The 22,861-nt window shown below is 39.3% G+C and overlaps 1 protein-coding gene across 2 annotated transcripts in view; it reads left to right on the forward strand.

The window, feature by feature from the left end:
* Positions 1-22,861, forward strand: part of QSER1 (glutamine and serine rich 1) — a 76,166-nt gene that overhangs the window by 3,378 nt on the left and 49,927 nt on the right. Inside the window, exon 1 of one of the 2 annotated variants that reach the window (XM_044259033.1) lies at positions 4,013-4,044. The exons of the other annotated variant lie outside the window; for it this stretch is intronic. Within the exon in view, the coding sequence (XP_044114968.1) occupies positions 4,028-4,044 (17 nt within the window). The 5' untranslated portion in view covers positions 4,013-4,027. Of the gene's footprint in view, positions 1-4,012; positions 4,045-22,861 lie in introns of those variants that run through there. 2 annotated transcript variants of the gene reach the window in all.

A 22,861-nucleotide genomic window follows, 5' to 3' on the forward strand; every position in this document is an offset into this window, starting at 1 on the left:
GGCTGTTTCATCATAGTGATGATAGATGTGTTTGTATTTGACTATGCACCAAAAAGTGACTAAATAATACTTTATTTGAAGTAGATTTTTATCTGTTTTTGTAACTTTGTCACTTGAAATAGTCCATTTTTTCCATTCCAGTTTTTCAGATTTCCTAATAGATCACTTCTTTCTGATCATGGTATGAATGTGTAATGAGTGAGATAGGTCCCCCTCCAAAAAACAACAAAAAAATTAGTAGCTTCTCTAAAACTGGTCAACTACTGGGGCGCCTGAGTGACTCAGTCAGTTAAGCCTCCAACTCCTGATTTCAGCTCAGGTCATGAACTCAGAATCATGAGATGGAGCCCTGCGTAGGGCTCGAACTGGGCGAGTAGCCTGTTTAAGATTCTCTCCCTCTGCCCATCGCCCCCAACCCAGGTGCGTTCTCTCTCTTGAAAGAAAAACAAAACAAACTGGTCAGCTACTACATCAAGGCCTTTTTGAGTGAGTTTTAAGTCTAGTTTCCCTCAAGGCTTTTGGAAAAAGACCTTGTAAAATCACAATTTATGGGGAATAGAGACAGTCTCAAATTAGGAAAGGTTATTTCAAACAAACTTCTTTTGTTCAGAAAATATTTTCCCATACAAGCAGTGTTGTGAGTAATAAAAGCTATCATTTACTGAACTAACTTGTGCTAGCCACTATTTTAATTGATGAGTATATGCACACGCACACACACTTAATGTTAACAATTCTTTGAGGTAGGTATTATTTTTGCTTTCCTTTTATGAATGAGGAAACTAAGGCACAGAGACATTAAGTATATACTAATTACAAGTATAATCAAGTATAGTAGTATACTTAGAGCCATTTAGCTAGTAAGTAGTGGAACCAGGGTTTAAACCGGGATGTTGTGGATCTGGAGCCTGCACATTTAATTACTGCACTGCACTATTTCATAGTAAAATAGTCTGAAAATACAATCTATGTTATAGATTAAATGAGCTTTTATGGCTGACCAGGTGTCATCAGTATCCTTATTTCAATATTCTTGTCATTTTGACTATTTTTTCCCAATGGAAATGTGCTTTCTTTCACTTCCATAGCAGTGTACTTTGCTGGTTTTCCTTGTACCTTCCTGGCTCACTGCTTTTCCCTGTTCTTCAATAGTTCTTACTCTTCTGATCTCTACATATTTTCATTTTTTCCAGTGATTTGAATTGATAGAATTTCTTGTGCTTTCTCCTAAGGAAAATTACATCCATGCCTATGATTTTAAATGTCATCTCTGGAGATGCCTATGTATATGTCTAAGGCCTAAACATGTTCTGATCACCTAATTACATACCTCTCTGAGATTTTTACTTGGGAATATAACGGCCATTTAGTGATGAGCTCATGCTCTCCACACCTGCTCCACCTCTGCCTGTCTAGGGAAGCCTGCCTCAGTAAGTCACACTTCTGTCCATCTAGTTGCTCAGGTCAGAATTTGGGAGTTGTGTGTGCTCGCTCAGTCACCAAGCCTTACTGCTTTTTTATCTCTTAAGTATATCTTGAAATTGTCTACTTTGTTTCTACTGTTCCACCCTGACCCAAGCCACCATGGTTTTTCACTGCAGTAGCCTCCAAACTAAATAATCTTGAACCTTTTCTTTCCTTCCCTCAATTAATTCTTCCCATAGTTGGGCTGTTCTAAGTCCCTTCCTACCTTAAAACTTTTGTTCATGCTGTTAACCTCCACCTAGGTAACTCACCCTTTCCCCACCTCTTACCCTGACTTCTTAAGGTGTCTCATGTCAGAACCCCACTGCCTTCCACCCTCTGCTCCGTATTGTTTTATGCAGTGGTATGGCTATTAGAAATGTGAAGATGGGTCTCCTGTGTGGCTCAGTCAGTCGGTTAAGGGTCTGCTTTTGGCTCAGGTCATAATCCCAGGATCCTGAGATCAAGCCCCACATTGGGTTCTCTGCTCAGCGTGAAGCCTGCTTCTCCCTCTTCCACTCCCTCTGCTTGTGCTCTCTGGCTCGCTCACTGTCTCTCAAATAAACAAAATCTTTAAAAAAAAAAATTAGTTTGAAGACTTAAGCTGCTGCTTGCTTTCTACCTTTCCTTGCTGTGCTCTCTGGAACAATGAATACAAAAATGTATCCAGCAAAACCTGTCCACGTTTTTTTCCCCCCATTCATTAAACAAATATTTGAGGGCCCATAATATGTGAGACACGGTTCCCCTTATCCTCAAGTATTATATTTCTGTAGTGAAAGCTTGAGAAACCAAATGACGTGTAGTTGTTCATTAGCACGTACTGAGCATCTTTGAGTTTCTGTTACTGAGCTAAATTCTGTGGAATACCAAAAGAATGAAAAATACACCGTTCTGCCTTTCAAAGAACTTGTGATCCAGAGGAGTAACAGGGTAAAGGCTGACTGCCTCTCTGCTTCTAAATGTGGGAGTGCCCAGGGGCTTGGAGTTCTTTGGTTTTTCCTTCTCTCCTCACTCACCCTAGCTGAAGTTGGCATTTATATCAAACAACTTTCAAATTGATCTCTTTACATTTATATCTGCCTAGCTGCCTCCCTCTCATCTCCAGTTGGATATTGGATAGATGTTTTGAACATATTATATGATTATCACCTTAATCCACCTGGTCCACCTTTAACCTTCTCTGACCTCAGTAAATAATACCACCATTTGCTTAGTAGGGCAGTCCCAAAGATTGGCGCCATCTGTGTCGTTTTTTTTTTTTTTTTTTTTAAGATTTTATTTATTTTATTTGACAGAGAGATCACAAGTAGGCAGAGAGGCAGGCAGAGACAGAGGGGGGAAGCAGGCTCCCCGCTGAGCAGAGGGCCTGATGCGGGGCTCCATCCCAGGACACTGAGATCATGGCCTGAGCCGATGGCATCGGCTTAATCCACTGAGCCACCCAGGTGCCCCTGTGATCATTTCTTTTGTCCAGTATTCATCCCCTCAGTAAATCCTGCAGGTTTGAGCTCCATATCCATATTTTCCCACATGGACTATTGCAGTTGCCTCCTGTTGCTTTCCTTGCTTCTATTTTAGCCCTTCTAGAGTTTATTAAATATGCAACAGCCAGTCAACATTGTAAAATATAAATCAGGTAATGTCGTTACCCTGCTTAAAACCTTCCAGTGTTGCTCAGAGGAAAATACAAAATCTTTATCATGGCCTACAAGGCCTTACATGATCTGAGCCTCAGCTTATTCTCCAACCTCATCATTCTACTACTTCTACCATCCCTCAGCCACACACACATAAAGTGTGTTCCTAAAACGTGCTAAGTTTGAGATTATGTGTGTTGTAGGACTTTTGCACTGGCTATTCTCTTTATTTGGTATTGTCTTCACAGGCCTTTGCTTTGCCTCTCCTTGTGGACCTCCAGGTATTTTCCTAGATATTACTGCCTTACAAAAACCTTCTCGACTGCCCTATCTAGAGTAACTTCTCATCAGTGCATCATATCATAAAGCATTATTTTCTTGATAGCATTATCACTTTCTGAAGTAATTTTGTAGATTTATGTGTATTCTTTATCACTATTCTTTCCTCTTCCCACTGCCACGATAGAATGCATGTTCCATGAGAACTGGGATCCTGTCTGTCTGGTTCACATCTGTAGAAGGCAGTGTAGAGTAGGGGTTGATAGTGTAAACTCTGAAGTCAGAATTTTGGGGATTATATTTCGATTCCACTTGCAGTATGATCGTAAATAAGTTTCTTTTTCTCTCTGTGCCTGAGGTTCCTTGTATTAAATGAGGATACTTTTTAGAATTCTTGAGAATTAAATGAGATAATTCAGAAATGAATTATGGACACCAAAGAATGGTGTCCATGTTCTGTAGTATAGATACTAGCATATAGAATATTAGCTTTGTTGTCAGCACTTAGAACAATGTCTGGCACATTGTAAGAGCCTGTTAAACATTCAGCAAATGAATTAAATGTACTACTGTGTTTCTTTTTAAGAGTTACAAAAATGCTTTGGAAACTTAGAAGAAAAAATTATACAAAGTTCAAGGAGTTCATGGAAGCATTTGCCAGGTATACTGCACACAACTGATCTGAATTACTGTCTATGCTGCAAGAGTGGAATAAGGGAATAGCATGAAGAGGGAGCTTCCAAGAGCAAGTGTTACAAAGAGGGAGGAAATGGAATCTGCTAGACCAGTTAAGGGCTGATCTTTGAACTGGTTTAGCCTCACTTTTGTCACAGTCTACTGGTCAGAGCAGTCCTGGGCCCGGTGCAGAGTTATGGGGGAGAGACTGCGCAAAGGTGTGTTTCACTGGGGAGGTCATCAGGGTAACACTCTACTACAGTGTGTTAATGCTAGATTTTAGAGGGCTTTGATGACATGCCATGGAGTGTAGCCTCTGCATCTCAATAGGAAGCTTTGAAAGGTTTTTGGGAAGGATAATGATGATGATATGAGCAAAAAAAAAAAAAGTGTTGTATTAAGATTATTTTGGCAGTTAAGTACATAATGCATTAGAATTGGCAGAGGGAGAGAACAGGACACCAAATGAGAGGCAATTCATCAGATGAGACAGGAGGGAGGTTGTATTAGTCAAGGTTCTCCAGAGAAATACATGATTTTTTATGGGGATGGATGGAGATATATATATGATAACTATGATATCTATCTATCTATTTATCTATGATTTATTATGAGGAATTGGCTCACACAGTTTTGGAGGCTGAGAAGTTCCATGCTCTGCTCTTTGCAGTCTAGAGACCAGGAAAGCCTGTTGTGTAATTCAATCTGAGTCCTAAAGCTTGAGAACAAGGGAAGCCCATGATGTAAATTAGAGGGCAGGAGAAAATGAGATGTCCCAGCTCAAACAGTGAGGCAGGGAACTGGGTGGGTTCCTTCTGGGGAAAAGGAGGCGAAAACAGTGCTTAATTTGGGTATCCTAAGGCCAGTGAAGGTGACACTACAATGAATCATCAGACATCCACCCCTTATCAACTTTACACCTATAGACATCTTTTTTTTTTTTTTAAGACTTACTTACTTTAGGGAGAGGGCAGAGGGAGAGAGACTCTTAAGCAGACTCTGCTGAGCATGGAACCCCACATGGGGCTCGATCTCACAACCCTAATACCATGACCTGAGCTGAAACCAAGTGTCGGATGCTCAACTGACTGCACTACCCAGGTTCCCCTATACCTATAGGCATCTCTTCAAACTGTACTTAATCTCCAAAGGAAGATAACAAGATCATAATTTCTTCTAACCTGATACAACTGTCTGTGTACAATTGAGAACATGTCAATCCTTTCCCCAGGAGAGGGGATTAAGTCCTGTGATGTTTACTCTTCTCCTTGATACTCCATAACTTAAATATTAGGATGTAAAATTAGCAATACTTTAAGTACTGTGTTAGAAAATCGGTACCTCTTATGTCACATAATAAGGAAATAAGAGAAAAGAAAACAAATATATATCTATATATACAGATGTCTGCATAACACAGATATACAAAAAAATAAGCAAAATAAGGAGGAATTACTCAAGACAATTACAGCCCTTGTTTCTTTAACTGGTTTCGTGCTTATAGCTGGTATTATAACTGCCTCTTCCATTACCCATTCTGTGGGCCTTCAGCAAGTATCACAGCTGGTTGTGGTTCTTTACCTGGTAGCGTGACCCAAACTTCACTTCTAAAGGGTCTGTGCCTTTATTAGTCCTGCTTGGATTTAATTGTGGTTTTCCATTGCTTTAATGACAGGATGTGGTAACACTTGAGAGTCACCTTAAGGGTTGCTCTGTATTCCAGACATACCCACCCTCATTTCCATTGTGGAGTATTTCAGTTTCCCCCTGATAGTCAGGATCATTCACCCAATCCAGCACTGTAACATCCTTCTTTGCCTGTTGGTTCAGTGGCATGAGGAGCTCAAAGTAGCCAGATGGCAGTCTTAACTTACAGTCCAGTAGAATCATTATTGGTCTCCTAATGAAGCAGTCCTCCTGTTGGACCTTAGATCTCTAGGCCAGCAGACCATAAAGTCACTGGAACAGGCAGTAAAAATTTAGCTAGTGGTTCATAAGGGATATTAATGAGTAGTGACAGTCCCAATCTACCCCTTGATTCCCAGGCCCATGAAGCCTAGATATAAGAGAAACAGTCCCAGGCAACCAGATGCTGATTCAGAGCATATACAACCTTCTGGAGAACCTTGTCCTAGCCCTCAAGGTATTGCCACCTACCTGGTACTAAAAAAAAGTCTTCAAAAGGCCATCCCACCATTCTGTCAAGCCGCTGCTTCAGGTTGTTGGGGAGCATGGTAAGATGAGTGAATTCCATAAGAATGGGCCTGCTATTGCACTTCTGTTGCTGGTGGAGTGAATTCCTTGATCAGAAGCAGTGCTGTGTTGGAATACCATAATGGTGGATCAGGTGTTGGTCCACAGATGATAAAGTTTTGGCCGAATCACTGAAAACGGGGAAGTCCATATCCAGGCTATCCCAAGTAGAAACAAAGTGTTGGTCCTTTCATAAGGGAAGCTGTTCAGTGTAGTCAGCCTATCACCAGGTAGCTGTCTGATCACCCTGGGAAATGGTGCCTAATCAGGGGCTCAGTGTTGGTATCTGGCTGGCAGATTGGGTACTCAGCAGTGGCATAAGCAAGTCAGCGTTAGGGTGGGGTAGTGCATGTTGCAGAGCCCCTGTATGACATCCATCTCTGCCACCACGGCCACTTCGTTCATTAGCCCAGGGGCAGCTGGGGAAGGAGGCTCTCTGTTGTCCACAGACCAGGTCATTCCATCCGTCCTCTGCTGAGGTCACTCTTTGGTAAGCATTCACATGGAAAACAAATATCTTTAGTTTTTTTGGCCATTCAGACATGTATCCACATACCTTTCTTTGTCACCAATTTTCCAGTTATTTTCCTACCAGACCCCCAGCCATCCAGCCAAGCCATGGGCTGTGGCACATGAATCAGTATATAATTGCTCTTCTGGCCATTTCTCTTTTCAAGCAAAATGGACATCCAGGTACATTGCTTGATGTCCTGCTCACTGGGAGGCTTTCCCTTTACCACTCTCTTTTGAAGATATCCCAGGAAGGGGCTTTGGGCCTACAGCTATCTACATTAGGTGGTCCTTACGGATCTCACGGGACTACTTGTAAACCAGGCCCCAGGCTTTTCTTCCTCTGTCAACTGGTTGTTAAGGGTACTTGTAAAGGTACAGGTTGGGAGAAAAAAGTGAAGCATGAATGGGTACCATAAGCATTTGGGCCACCTTTTTTTTTTTTTTTTTTTTTTTTTTTAAGATTTTAGTTTTAAGTGATCTCTGCACACAACGTGGGGCTTGAGTCTACAACTCTGAGATCAAGAGTAGCATGCTGTCTGGACTGAGCTAGCCAGGTGCCCCTGGGCCATATCTTAAGGTAACTTGTGCCTTCAGGGCCTGGTTGGGCCCAATCATGTATATGCCACTCCCGTTTGATGATGGAGTATTACTGTGCATGCCCATCTTTGTAGTCTGTTGGATCAGATAACACCCAGTTGATGATGGGTATCTTGAGTCCTGTGGTAACTTGGAGGCCTGTGGTTAAATTCAGTTTCTATTGAGGCCCAGGGTGGGTTTTTCAAAAAGAGAGTAGTTAAACATCATCCCTGTCTGTCATTGACACTTCAAGGACTGGTGGATCTTTTGACGTTATGGCCCCAGTGGCAGAAGAGCTGGCACAGCAGCCCAGACCTATTATACAGCCTTTGTTGTCACCCAGAACTAACAGTTTTTCAGGTTACTAGGTATATAGGCCAGAGTAACACACCCAAGTGGGGAATATGTTGCCTCCAAACCCCAAAAAGTCCCGCTAGGTGCATCTCATGTGTCTTTCTTGGTTGTACAAAGGCCAGAGACAACAACTTACCTATCCTTCCCCTTAGTAAGGATAGCTCAACATATCCTGTACCACTGACTTTCACTGAAGTAGAATGCCCCTGAATTTTAGTCTGATTTATTTCCCACTCTGTGATACGCGAATGTCCTACCAATAAGTTTAGAGTAGTTGCTAGTTCTTGCTCATTATGTCTGATCAGCATTAATATTTATCAATGTAATAGGCCTGTGTGATATCTTGTGGAAGGGAAGGGTGATCAAGATCTTTGTGAACTAAATTGTGACTTAGGCGTGGAGAGTCAACATGACCCTGAGGTAAGACAGTAAAGGTGTATTGGTGGCTTTGCCAGCTGAAAGCAAACTGCTTATGGGTGGGTATGGAGAAAAAGGAATTTTCCAGATCCATAGCTGCATACCAAGTACTAGGGAATGTGTTATAATTTGTTCAAGCAATGAAACCCTATCCGGTTACAGAAGCTAAAATCGGATTCACTACTCAGTTAAATATACAGTAATCTGCTGTCATTTTCTGAGACCCACCCCTCTCCTGCATAGGCCAAGTAGAGATGAATGAGGCTATGGTGGAAAGCACCACCCCTGCATCCTTCAAGTCCTTGATGGTGGCACCAATCTCTGCAGTCATTATCAAGGGTCATAATGCCAGGGTCCTGGGATCGAGTCCCACATTGGTCCCCTTGCTCAGCAGGGAGCCTGCTTCTCCCTCTGCCTCTGCCTGCCACTCTGTCTGCCTGCGTGCTCTCTCTGTCTCTCTGACAAGTAAATAAATAAAAAAATCTTTAAAAAAAGAAAAAAAGACAAAGTCTGTTCTTGTTCTTGTACAGCTTACATTCTTGGGGTAGGATAGGAGATCACGCACGCAAATAAGAAAATTTTCTGCTTATGAAATTAGCATTTCCGTAAGATCTGATTAAAGAGCATGTACAAATGTCCTAAGGCAGAAACAGGTCTGGTAATTCCCTTCCCTGACATGATCATACCCTAGATCAGTGTTGTCCAATTTAAGAGTCCTTCAGATCACCTGTAAGGCTTGTTGAAACATAGGTTGCTGGGCCTACACCCAGAATTTCTGAATTAGTAGGTTTGGGGTAAAGGCCTGTAATTTTCATTTCTATATGATGCTAATGCTGTTATCTTATCATCCTTGCCTTCTTAACATTCTTATCTCTGCTTAAAAATAAAGTATTTATCCTCATTTGACAAGACCAGAAAGGTGAATATGGGAGTCTGAATAGACATTTGTATAGAAGACAATAGTAGAATCTCAGAGATTAAGGTTTCTAAGGAGGAAGAGTAGGTAACTAACAGTACCTTTTCAACTAACTGAAGTTAGCTGTTGGTGATGACTAGCATTTATTGAATACATACCATGTGCTAGGCACTGTTCTGATACTTAGGTTACCTCGTTTAATTCTCAAGTCTGTGAGATACGTACTGTTGTTAGCCCATTTTACAGAAACTAAAGCAAAGAGCAGTTAACTAACTTGTTCAAGTTCACACAGCTAGTCAGTGGCAGAGGCAGGATTTAAACCGTGAAGTATGACTTCAGAGACGTTGCTCTTAATCACGAGGTATTCTGGCTCTCAGGGAAAACTTTTGAGAAGGGTGGGAGTTTAAAATTGAGTAGAGTTGACAAATGAAAAGAAATCAGAGCCATTAGTGATGGGAGACTTTTAAGAAGAATGTTGAGTCTCTTGGTTGGGAGTTAACATGTATATAACCTAATATATATATTATTAGGTATATATATCACTTCAAAAATTAGAATTATTTTCCTACAACATTCTTTCATAAAGTTTTTGAAGAAGTTTGGTTATATGAGTTTATATCAGATTGAATGGTTGCAGTAAGGTAAGGGAATTTTCAAGATGTTTACCAAGCATCTCTCATATATTAAATACTCGGGAGTTTTGGATACATCAGTGAATAAAACCAAAATCCCTGTCCTGTAATTTCACTGGGGTATGTGGAATGAGACAGATGATAAGTAGTAAAACTATAAATTATCTAGTATATTTGGAGGTGATAGGAGAGAAAGAAAACAGGGTAAGGAGGAATGGAAGGTGAGTTGAGGGGGCAGGCTAATTGAACTAGTGATATGTGAACAAGGACTTGAAGGTGGTAATCTGAAAAGAGAAGAAATATTTTACAGTGAGAAGCAGGGTACTTCAATAAGGGTGTTTTTGTTTTGCTTTTGGGCCACCAATTCAAATGAAACTACAAGTTTTGTTTTTAAAAAATTGCCTACCCCTTTGCTAAACTTGCTTAGCAAAAAAATCTTAATTCTTTGTTACATATTTATCCTTTGTTGCTGCTACTGCTGTTTTCAATTTTAGCAGTGTGCTAGATGACTTCATGTGACTGGCTGCTGCGATCAGCTTCCTAACTTTTACTCAGGCTGGTCTAGGTAGGCCTTTCCAGTCTAGGCCTTTGCAATTGCAGTCAGTACTCTTTTCGCTTGGTCAGTAGTGTTTGTTCACCAGCGTGCTAGCCGTATGCTAATATGTGTGGACATATTGCATAATATGAAGAGGTAAATGGGAGGACATGGGCTTGTTTTTCTTTCATTTTTTGTAGAACATGACCACAGATTCCCTCTTGCCCTGAGTTTTTTATCTCTGAATGAAACACACAATTTTTCATTGTTCCTTAGACAGCTACAGTAGAACGCTCTTATCTTGGGGTCTTTGGGCTGTTTCCTCAGCTAGGAGCTGATAATCCCTCTGATAATCTGCATGGCTTTCTCTTGTCATTTCATTCAGTTCAAAATGTCACACTGTTAGAAAGGTCTGTCCTTAAGGGGTGCCTGGGTGGCTCAGTGGTTTAAGCCTCTGCCTTTGGCTCATGTCATGATCTCAGGGTCCTGGGATGGAGCCCACCATCGGGCTCTCTGCTCAGCAGGGAGCCTGCTTCCCTCAGTCTCTCTCTCTGCCTGCCTCTCTGCCTGCTTGTCTGTCAAATAAATAAATAAAATCTTTTAAAAAAATTATTTTAAAAAAAAGGTCTGTTCTTAGTACCCTCAACGGAAAGGGTATATACCCTCCCCTATCACTGTAGCCGCATATCCTGCTTGAAGTTTCTTCATAGCATTCATCAATCCTTGATACTAAGTATTTCTCTGTGCTTGTTTATTGTGGGTCCATCTTCACTAACTTGGGTGTCTCTTGACAGTCTACCTTGAGCAGTTGGGTTTTTTCTGCCATGTATCCCTCATATCATAACTAACGTAATGATTTACTAAAGACTATTTAATTCTGGGGCACCTGGGTGCCTCAGTCAGTTAAATACCCAACTCTTAGAAGTCGGTAATCTTTTGAAAGGAGAAGAAATATTTTCTAGTGAGAAGCAGGGTACTTCATGAAGTCTCGGCTCAGGTCATGATCTCATGGGTAGTGAGATCTGGTCCTGCTTTGAGCTTTGTGCTCAGCAGAGAGTCTGCTTGAGATTCTCTCCCTCTGTCCCTCCTCCAGCTTGTGTGCACGCACAGTTTCCCTCTCTCTGAAATAACTTAATCTTTTTTAAATTTTATTTGTTTATTTGACAAAGAGAGATCACAAGTAGATGGAAGGGCAGACAGAGAGAGAGAGAGAGAGAAGCAGGCTTCCCGCTGAGCAGAGAGCCCGATGCGGGATTCGGTCCCAGGACCCTGAGATCATGACCTGAGCCGAAGGCAGCGGCTTAACCCACTGAGCCACCCAGGCGCCCCTAACTTAATCTTTTTTAAAAAGAATATATTTAATGCTGGCATATATCCTGCTTTGACTTATCTCATGTTCAGAGTTTAATAAATTTGGCCTCCTTAAGTTTAAAGGTTCCTTGGGGGTTCTGACCATGTAGCTTGCCCTATGTTGATAGGCCTGTAGGCTTGTATGTGGTATAACTAAGCATAAAATAATGAAATTTTCATATGACTTCATCATTCTCATTACTGTGTGATCACTGATCCTATTTAAATAACTTGAGACCAGATTTGTCCGACCCAGTGAAGCATGACAAACACAAAAATGTGGATAAGCTAAAATACTTTTGCTTGGATCTGCTTAAATTAGATGGCTTAACATTTTAAAACATTTCTCATATTGAGCAAACTGGAAAATGACTATTACTCTGGTAAAGCAACTAATAGTATTCTCACATAAATAGACATTAGACTGAATCAAAGTGATTTGCCCAAAGCCACAAAGGGTCTAGTAGAATAATGCCAAAAATAAAAGTGTGAACAATTTGGAAGGATAAGGTATAAGTAGAACTGTGGCTATACAAAAAACAAAACCAGAGATGGTGTTTTTCATCGTTGGTTAATATCTCTGTATTCCTTTTTTTTTTTTTTTTTTAAACAAGAGCAAGTTTGGGCTCAGTCTGACCCTTTATAACATGCTAATGATGAATTGCTTCTAAGACTTATAAATTGTGTTCTAATGTAACATAGGAGATGATGGTTTGAAATGTGCTATTAAAGACTAATCTGGTATATCAGCTAATTAACCTTGATATGTTGTGCACCTGCTGGTCATCTTAACATCATCCTCATAAAGTGTGTTTTGGGGTGAGTATGAATATGATTCATACTTAATAGACATGATTATAAAAATTTTTAAGATAATAAGTTTGGGGGTACCTGGGTGGCCCCATCATTGAGTGTTTGCCTTGGGCTTAGGCCATGATCCCAGGGTCCTGGGATCCAGCCCTACATCAGCCTCCCTGCTCAGTGGGAAGCCTGCTTCTCCCTCTCCCACTCTTCTGCTTATGTTCCTTCCTCTCTTTCTCTGTCAAATAAGTAAATAAATCTTTTTTTTTTTTTAAGATTTTATTTATTTGAAAGAAAGAGAGAGCATGAGAGGGGAGAGGTCAGTCCAGAGTCTGATGTGGGATTCGATCCAGGACTCCAGGATCATGACCTGAAGGCCATTGTTTAACCAACTGAGCCACCCAGGCACCCAAAAAGTAAAATCTTAAAAAAAAAAAAAAAAAGATAGTAAGCTTGTAAATTATAAAATTGTTTTTACCTGTTGTTTCAAAATATGGTATATGCCTTTCCTTAAATGTTTATTATAATTTCTTCCTTTGCATTAATCGTTTTTGTGAACCAGAAATCCAGAAGGTGAATTAGCCACTTGGAAATTTATTTTCTCTACTACAGACAATAACATTTTTATTAAGGAATATTTCCAACCAAGCACATTCCAACCAAACACAATGATCCCTACATATTCATTAGAGAACTTTAAAAACTTCAACACATGGTCAGTCTTGTTTCATATATACCCCTACTTACCTTCTCTTTTACTTTGTATTTATTTTGTGGTATTTCAAAGCAAATTTCAGAATATGTGTCTCTTTCAACCATAGTACATCTCTGAAAGATATATATACTTAAAATTTTTTTAACGTAACTATAATATATAGGATATTTTAAGGCAGGCTAAGCATTCTACCTTCCTTGGTATCTTAAGTCTTATGATCATATAAATGATATAATGCAATTACAATGATAAAAAATAGTAGTGGTTTTATAAGTCTTTGATTAGTTGGCTTACAAATTTCTGGAAATATCCTTAAGAAAACAGAAATAACAAACCTTTTGAGCTTACAGAAAATTTCCAGTTAATTTTTATTAAAATTTGTAGAGAAAGAAAAAAAACGTATATTGCGTATCAAAGTGAGTATTATAACTTTGGATTTGGACTCAACTGAAAATCTTTTTCTCTACTCTATAGAATGTTATTAGATTCTTATATTAAATCAAAGGTATATAAATTTTTGCGTAGCAACCTAGTGCATAAATGTGAATTGTTGGGCAAGCCTTTCGGGTCCCTTCCCTCCTTGGGAGCTTTGTACTGTCACTTTGCTATCACACAATAGACCTTACTTTAGTGCCCATCAAAAAAAAAAAAATGTGAATTGTTATGATAAATGTGTATCTTTCAACAAACTTGACTTACCTAATGCCAGAAATCCTAGACCATGTTAATAGTGAACAAAATTTGTGATACAGTAAAAAATTCAGCTGTACTAGTTTCTCATAAAAGGAAGAAATTTAATTTGGTCAGGGAGCTAGGCCACAAACAATAAGATATAATGAAGAAGCTAAAATAAAAACATTTCATGGCACCTATACATTCAAATCCTAGAAATTTGAACTATGCTGTGTGTTGTGAGAAATAACCAGCTGTCTTCTTGTTAATTTCTAATAATTTCTTCAGAACCTGAAATGAGATATAATCATTCAGGGCCCAAATGACCATTTTTGTCTACCTCTTAAATGAATATGTTAATGTCTGAACATTAGAGATAGTTAATACGTTGCAACAATTTGAATCACAAAATAATTTGCTTTGACAGATGTATTTGGGGTTTTTTCCATCTGGTTTTCTTTTTAAAATTTTTTTAATTCCAGTGTAGTTGACATACAGTATTATATGTGTTTCAGGTGCACAACATAGTGATTAGACATTTATGAAACTTATGAAATGTTTACCATAACAAGTGTAGTTACTATCTGTCCCTATACAAAGTTATTGCGGTATTATTGACTATATTCCCAATGCTGTTCCGGTCATCCCTGAGACTTAGTTATTTGTTTTATGTATTTTATTTTTTGAGAGAGAAAGAGAATGCTTGGGAGTGGGAGAGAGAATCCCAAGCAGGCTCCACACCCAGCGCAAGCACATTCCGGGGCTCAATCCCAGGACCCTGAGACCATGACCTGAGCCCACATCAGCTCACAAGAGTCGGATGTCTCACTAACTGAGCCACCCAGGTGCCTGTGGAAGTTTGTGCTTCTTAATCCCCTTCACCTATTTTGCTCCTTCAACAGCTACCAGTTCTCTATGGCCTATTTCTGTTTTTTGATTGGTTTGTTTTCAAGATGTCACATATAAGTAAAATATGGTATTTGTCTTTCTCTTATTTCACTTAGCACAATATCCTCTTGGTCCACCCATGTTGTTGCGAATGGGAAGATATCATTTTTATGGCTGAATATTTTGTGTAAATATACATACCACATCTTTTTTCCATTTATCTGTGGACGGACATTTAGGTTACTTCCATATCTTGACTTTTGTAAATAATGCTGCAATAAACATAGGGGTGCATATCTCTTTTAGAATTAGTGTTTTAGTTTTCTTTGGGTAAATACCCAGAAGTAGAATTACTATATTGTATGATATTTCTTGTCATAGATAGCCATTACGAGATTAGACTAGAAACTGTCATTACAGATTGTATAATATTTTTAATTTCTTGAGGAACCTCCATACCGTTTTCCACAGTGGCTATACTATGCATGAGAGTTCCCTTTTCTCCATGTCCTTGCCAACATTGGTTATTTCTTATCTTTTTAATTCTAGCCATCTTGACAGTGTGAGGTGACAATCTCATTGTGATTTTGGTATGCATTTCCCTGATGATTAGTGATGTGGAGCATCTTTTCATATGTCTGTTGGCCATTAATATGTCTTTTTTGGGAAAGTGGCTATTCAGGTTCTCTGTTCATTGATTTATTTTTATTTATTTATTTTTTTTGGTGTTGAGTTTATGAGTTCTTTATATATTTTGGGTATTAACCCCTTATTAGATATGTCATTTGCAGATATCTTATAAGTCGGTAAGTTGCCTTTTTGTTTTGTTGATCATTTCCTTTGCTGTGCAAAAGCTTACTAGTTTGATATAGTCCCAGTTGTTTATTTTTGCTTTTGTTTCCATTGCCTAAGGAGACAGATCCAGAAAAATATTGCTAAGGCTGATGTCCAGAAGTTTACTGCCTTTGTTTTCTTTCAGGAGTTTTATGGTTTTGTGTTTTAATATTTAGGTTGTTAATATATTTGAGTTTATTTTTATGTATGACCTAAGAAAGTGGTCCAGTTTCATTCTTTTGCATGTAGCTATACAGATGTATTTCTTCTAAAAGAAAAATGTTTCAGGAAAATACTGGAGATGGGAAAAGTTGGATCTGAAAATTTTGTCTTTGTTCAAAGGAAAGGTCAGTAATGCAGGTGATGACAGAAATAAAAAAGGAAAATGATGAAATGGAATTTTGGAATTGTGTCCAACCCAGGCCTTGGTGTCTCTTGTTATGAACATAGCCAAGCATATGCCACATCACCATCACATTTCATTTATTTCCTGACAGAACAACAGACGGAAACTCTTCATAGCCTTGACTTTGGCATCGTTTTTCTTGGGCATCTGTTACAAATGCCAAAGTCTGTCTCTTTTTGTGTGAATAATGCTTGGAACTGATAGACTGATTTTGAATATGCTCTACCACACCACTACCAGGAAATACCATACTAGTCTTCATTTCTTCTTCTTGTTGAAAAGAAAAACACCTGTTTAACCAACTTTAGTGTATCATTTGTATAAAATAGGATTGTTTTGGTAAAGATCATTAAAGCTATATGGAACAGTTAAAACAGATTTACTTATCTCAAGAAATCATACTTGTTTTAACAATAACTTGTTGGTACAAAGTACCAATTGTACTTCCTTTACACTAATTATAAGTTAAGGGCTCTGCTCGAAACATAATTTCGTTCCTTTGGTTCACTTGATTCATTTTAATGAGGGGCTTAGTTTTATAGATGGGGGCAGGGTTAAGGGAACCAAAAAAGGATAATGAGACTTCAAATGGGTCATAGCTGTGTGAAGCCACATCCAGGCCCAAGAAGGGGTAGGGTTTACAAGTTATTGGAGCCCAGAAGAAGCTATGGTTGTGGAGGGATGAGGCTTGGCTGGAATGGTTGTGATGGAGGGATTGATTGGACAAATAATACTTGGGCTCTTCTGCTTTCTGATGTTCTGCAGAACCCACTTCTAGTGGACCTAAAGAGCCCATGTGACACAGGGAATAGCAGTTACCTGTGCTCATTTACAGATGAGCAAATGAAGTTTCAGAGAAGCTATGCATTGCCCAAGGTTTCCTTAGAGATAAGCCCTTTGATTCGTCCAGCTCTTTTTTTTTAATTAAGTACTTCATTGAAATTTAATTTACACACCATAAAATTCTCCTGTATTGTGTACAGTGATTTTTTTTTAGTACATTTACGTCACCACAGTATCCTCACCATCTAATCTTCAAACCTTGTTACCTCAGAAAGAAACTTTGTGCCCATTTATAATCACTCCTCATTCTCACCCTTAGTTCTGGGCATTCATCTGTTTTCTGTCTCTTTAGAGTTGCCTTTTCTGGGCATTTCCTATAAGTGGAATAATAGAATGCCTGTTCTTTTGTGTTTGGATTTTGTGAGTAAGCATGATGTTTCAGAGAATCATCCATGTTGTATCGTGTATCAATGCTGTCAGTGCTTGTAGCCGAGTAATACTCCTCTGCACAGATGGACTCGTTTTGTTTATCCATTCACTAGTTGGTATATATTTGGTTGTTTTCACTTTTTGGCTTTTGCAGATAATGCTGCTGTGAACATTTGCATAAAAGTATTTGAACATATGTTTCATTTTCCTTGGGCAGATACCTAGTAGTGGAATTGTTGAGTCTTTATGGTAATTCTGTGTTTAACATTTTGAAGAACTGCTAAATTGTTTTCCAAAGTGGCTGCACCATTTTGCATTCCCACCAGCAACATCTGAGTGTTCTAGTTTCTCCACTTCCTTGTCCACCCCTCTGCACGCATGTGCATGCTCTCTCTCTCTTCCAAAGAAAAGACAAGACCTGAGCTGAGATCAAGAGTCAGATGCCTAACCAACTGAGCCACTCAGGAGCTGATTATTCTTGTACTTCATGATTTTGTTTTGAATTCTCAGACTATGATTAGCTAAAATAAAGTATTTATAAAATACTTGACATTAGATATGAGTGGGACAGGCGTGCTAGAGTTCCACAGACAAAGTTAATTATATGAACTCCAGGTGATTTATCTCTGTACTCAATTTTGAAAACAGATTTATGCTGAAGAATACTGTATGATAGATGAGGTAAAAATATTTAACTTGACTCAGAATATAAATTAATACAAAGAACATTACGCTTCATAAATAGGAAAATGCAGGCTGTGCAAGATTACATGTTTTACTGAAAGTCTTCTAATGTTGATTGCAGAATCAGAACTGAAATTGGGGCCTCCTAACTTCCAGTCCAGGGTTTTTATGTTTCACACCTATGAAAAGTTTAAAACCATATTTTTAAAGCTTAAAGAGAATTTTGTTTTTTTATTATACCAGCATATCTCTGTCTTCAGTGGCCACATTCTTTAACACAGATAAGAGAGTAATAAGACTACTTAAGGTGGGGGTGCCTGGTGATACAGTCCATTGAGCATCTGACTCTTGGTTTGGCTCAGTTCCTGATCTCAGGGTCCTGGGATCAAGTCCTGTGTTGGGCTCCCTGCTCAGTGCAGACCCTCCCCCTCTTCCTCTGCCCATCCCCACCATGTTCTCTCTCTAAGGTAAATAAATAAACCTTTAAAAAAATAAATAGGACTACATAAGGCAAAACCATTCATTCAGTGCTTAAGTAACTTATTACTTGTATGCAAGTACTGGCTTGTCTCCCTGGGATTTAACATATTTCATGGAACTTTTGCTAATTGATTTTAAAACTTGGAATGTGTTTCTTAACTACCATGGACATAGAGTATGCTACCCAAGGAGTAGATTTGTATGTTATGACTATCAGGATATAAACCATAAGACAGCTTATTCTCAGTAATATATTCAAAAACATTTTTTTTTTCTTATGATTGTATACCATCACTGCACAAACTAATTTTGGTGAGATTTTTTTTTTTTGTCTCTGGTTTCTCATTTGCCTTAAAACTTAATTTTCTTTGCTAAACATATTAGATTAAAATTAAGAAGTGTAGGGGCACATGGTGGCTTAGTCAGTTACGCTTCTGACTCCCAATTTTGGCTTGGGTCATGGTCTCAGGGTCACGAGATGGAGGCCTGCGTGGGACTGGGTGTTGGGAGTGGAGCCTACTTGAGATTCTCTCTCCCTCTACCACTTCCCCCCTCCTCTCTCTGTCTCTCTCCCCCTTTCAAAAAAATAAACAAAAATTAAATTGAGAAGCTTAGGGAGAAAATGTTCAGACTTAAGGTAGAGGGTAGTAACTGAATAATTAATCTTTTGGTTTGTTTTAATTTTTAGGAAAATATCCGTTTTTTAATTTGGCATTTAAGTGACAGCAACTGAAGGAAGATGATACTACCCCCTGCAAAATCCTGATCCTTCTTATCTTCAGTACAGAATCTATGCTACTTTGAGTGTGTGGAGAGGGGATAGAGGATTACAGTTTTATGCTAGGCTGGGAATATGAAGATTAAAACAATTGTGACTCTTATCTCTTGGCTCCTTCCTCTTCTCTAGGCCGTTAGCTCCTGTAATTTTGGGAGTATATTATGGGGGTAGTATAAGTTCTCTGTCCTTCTCCCTACCACCGATCCAGGCCTTTGGGGGCTAGGATAGATTATAGCAGGGTAGGTCCTATATTAAATAAATGAACATTTATTCAAAGGAGATCTTACATTGGCCCAAATATAGGAATTTGTTGACCATGTTTTGATTTTTTTTTTCCAAGATGATTTTTTTTTCTTTTTTTTTTTTAAGTTGGCTTTTGTGGGGCTCTGGCTGGTTGAATCAGTAGAGCATGTGATTCTTGATCTTGAAGTTGGAGTCGTGAATTCAAGCCCCACATTAGGTATAGAGATTACTTTAAAAATCTCAAAAAAAGGGTGCCTGGGTGGCTCAGTGGGTTGAGCCGCTGCCTTCTGCTCGGGTCATGATCTCAGGGTCCTGGGATCGAGTCCCGCGTCTGGCTCTCTGCCCAGCGGGGAGCCTGCTTCCTCCTCTCCCTCTCTGCCTGCCTTGCCTACTTGTGATCTCTCTCTGTCAAATAAATAAAATCTTTAAAAAAAAATAGTTAAAAAAATCTCAAAAAAATTTTTTTAAACTTAAAAAATCTGGGGTGTCTAGGTGGCTCGGTTGTTGGGCATCTGCCTTTGGCTCAGGTCATCGTCCTGGCTTCCTGGGATCGAGCCCGCGTCAGGCTCCCTGCTCGGCAAGAGACCTGCTTCTCCCTCTCCCACTCCCCCTGCTTGTGTTCCTTTTCTCTCTGTCTGTCTGTCTGTCTCTCTCTCTCTCTCTCTCTCTCTGTCAAATAAATAAATAAGATCTTTTTTTAAAAAATAAACTTTAAAAATTTGACTTTTGTTTAAAAAAATAAACAATGTCATGGCACCTGGCTGGCTCACTTGGAAGAGTGTGTGGGTTTTTTTGTTTTGTTTTGTTTTGTTTAAGATTACTCGTTTTTTAGAGAGAGAGTGTGTGAACATGGATGGGGGAGGAGCAAAGGGAGAGACTTCACAAGCAAACTCCTTGCCAAGGCACAGAGTACATCACTGGGCTCAATCCTGGACCCTGAGGCCATGACTTGAGCCAAAATCAGGACTTGGACACTCAACCAACTGAGCCACTCAGGCACCCAAGCAAGTGACTCTTAATCTTGGGGTTGTGAGTTCTAGGCCCCACATTGGGTATAGAGATTCATATTAAAAAAACAAACAAACCCCCCAAAACCATAAAGTAAACTTAAAAAAAAAATTTTTTTTAATAATGTCAACAAACCAGTGACTCAGATATTTATAAGGGTTAAAATTTTCCAGCTTTGGCCATTAGGAACCCTTCCAGTTGGCTTCTCTGTCCCCTTGACATGCCATTGTTGTTTTTATTTATTTTTTACTCCTTGACATGCCCTTGTAAATGTAGGGGTTTTCCCCCATCTGTCTGTCTTCTCCCCCCGCCTTCCCGAGCACTTTCTTACTTTCTGGTACTATAGGATGCTCCAGATTCATTTCTTCTATATTTCCTGCTCCAGTACTAGAATGACCCGTTTCTTCAAGGAGTACTGCTTCCTTTTTCTTGAAGTATGGTGTTAGGAATCCTTATCTGGGAAAGGAGTATGCTCTTGGCATCTGGGGAGTCTTCATTTCAAGGTCTGTCAGCTGACAGAACAGGGAAATATATGTGTGTGGATTGTTTTACTTTTTAAATTTTTTTTTTTTAATTTGACAGAGAGAGATCACAAGTAGACAGAGAGGCAGGCAGAGAGAGAGAGGGAAGCAGGCTCCCTGCTGAGCAGAGAACCTGATGCGGGGCCCTGAGATCCCTACTTTTTAAATTTTTAAGAAGATTTTATTTGTGGGGCACCTGGGTGGCTCAGTGGGTTAAGCCTCTGCCTTCGGCTCAGGTCATGATCTCAGGGTGCGGGGATCGAGCCCCGCATCAGGCTCCCTGCTCAGTGGGGAGCCTACTTCCCTTCCTCTCTCTCTCTCTGCCTGCCTCTCTGACTACTTGTAATCTCTGTCAAATAAATAAATAAAATCTTTTAAAAAAAAAGAAGATTTTATTTGTTTGAGAGAAAGAGCACACAAATAGGGAGGGGGAGAGGCAGACTACCTACTGAGCCCAAAGCCCAACACAGGGCTCTATCCCCTGGATCACAACCTGAGCCAAAGGCAGATGCTTAACCCACCTGAGCCACACAGGCACCCCTAAAATGTTATAATATAAAGCATGATTGCTATGATTATTTGAAAAGTAGATAAAATGGTAGGAATATATATATATATATTTTTTTTTATTTTTTTTTTTTAAGATTTTATTTATTTATTTGACAGACGGAGATCACAAGTAGGCAGAGAAGCAAGGAGAGAGAGAGAAGGAAGCAGGCTTCCTGCTGAGCAGAGAGCCCAATAGGAATATTTTAAAAGCAACATCTGGGTATTTGTTTTTTTATTAAAGAATTTCAAATTATATTCAAAATGAGTAGCAAAATAATAAAATTAGATTCCTGTACAACACTATGTACAACAGTTAATTCAAAATGGGGTTGTCTGGGCGGCTTAGTTGGTTCAGGTGTCCCAACTGTTTATTTCGCTCAGGTCATGATCTCAGGGTCATGGTAGTGAGCCCTCCATTGGGCTCCCTATTTGGCAGGGGTCTGCTTGAGGATTTTCTCCTGTTCCTTGCATGTTCTCTCTCTCTCTCTCTCTCAATTAAATAAAAAAAAATTTTTTTTTAAGATTGTATTTATTTGACAGAGAGTATACAAGCAGGGAGTGACAGGCAGAGGGAGAGGAGAAGCAGGCTCCCCGCTGGGGGACTGGATAGCAGGACCTTGGGATCATGAGCTGAGCCAAAGATAGATTCTCAACCAACTAAACAACCCAGGCACCCCCTCAAACAAATAAATCTTTAAAAAAAAAAAAAAAAAAAGATGTTCAACATCATTAGGTAAATGCAAATCAAAGCCAAAATGAGGTACCATTTCATACCTACTAGGATGACTATTTATAATGAAAACACCAGCTGTAAGAAGTATGAAACCCTTAACCATTGCTTGTGGGAATGTAAAATGGTACAGTCATTTTATTGACCATTCTTCAAAATATTGAACAAGTTTGAGTTGTCGTATGATAAAGAATTACACTCCTAGGTATCTACCCAAGAGAAAACATACATCCACAGAAAAACTTGTTCACTTATGTTCTAGCGGCATAATTTGTAATAGCCAAACAGTGGAAGCAACCCAAATGTCCATCAACTTATACATGGCTAAACAAAATGTATGTATATCTATACAGTGGGATATGGTGCAGCCATAAGATGGAATGAAGTACTGTTATATCCATTTTGTAACATGGGTGAACCTTGCAAATGTTAAACTAAGTGAACAAAGTCACAAAAGGCCCACATAATATGATTCCATTTTTGTGAAATGTTTTGAGTCAGCGAATACAGAGACAGAAAGTAGATTAGTGATTGCCTGGGGTTGGATGGAGGGGGCTATGCAGACTGATATTAATGGGTACAGGTTTATTTTTGAGGCAGTGAGAATGTTCTAAAATTAAGTTATGGTTCTGGTTGCATAACTCTGACTATTCTAAAAATGCACTGATCTGTACACTTTAAAAGGATGACCTTTAAGGTATGTGAATTACATATCAATAAAGCTAATTACAGCTTC

Source organism: Neovison vison, chromosome 7 (genome assembly GCF_020171115.1).
Source record: "Neovison vison isolate M4711 chromosome 7, ASM_NN_V1, whole genome shotgun sequence".
In the NCBI taxonomy this organism is placed as follows: domain Eukaryota; kingdom Metazoa; phylum Chordata; class Mammalia; order Carnivora; family Mustelidae; genus Neogale; species Neogale vison.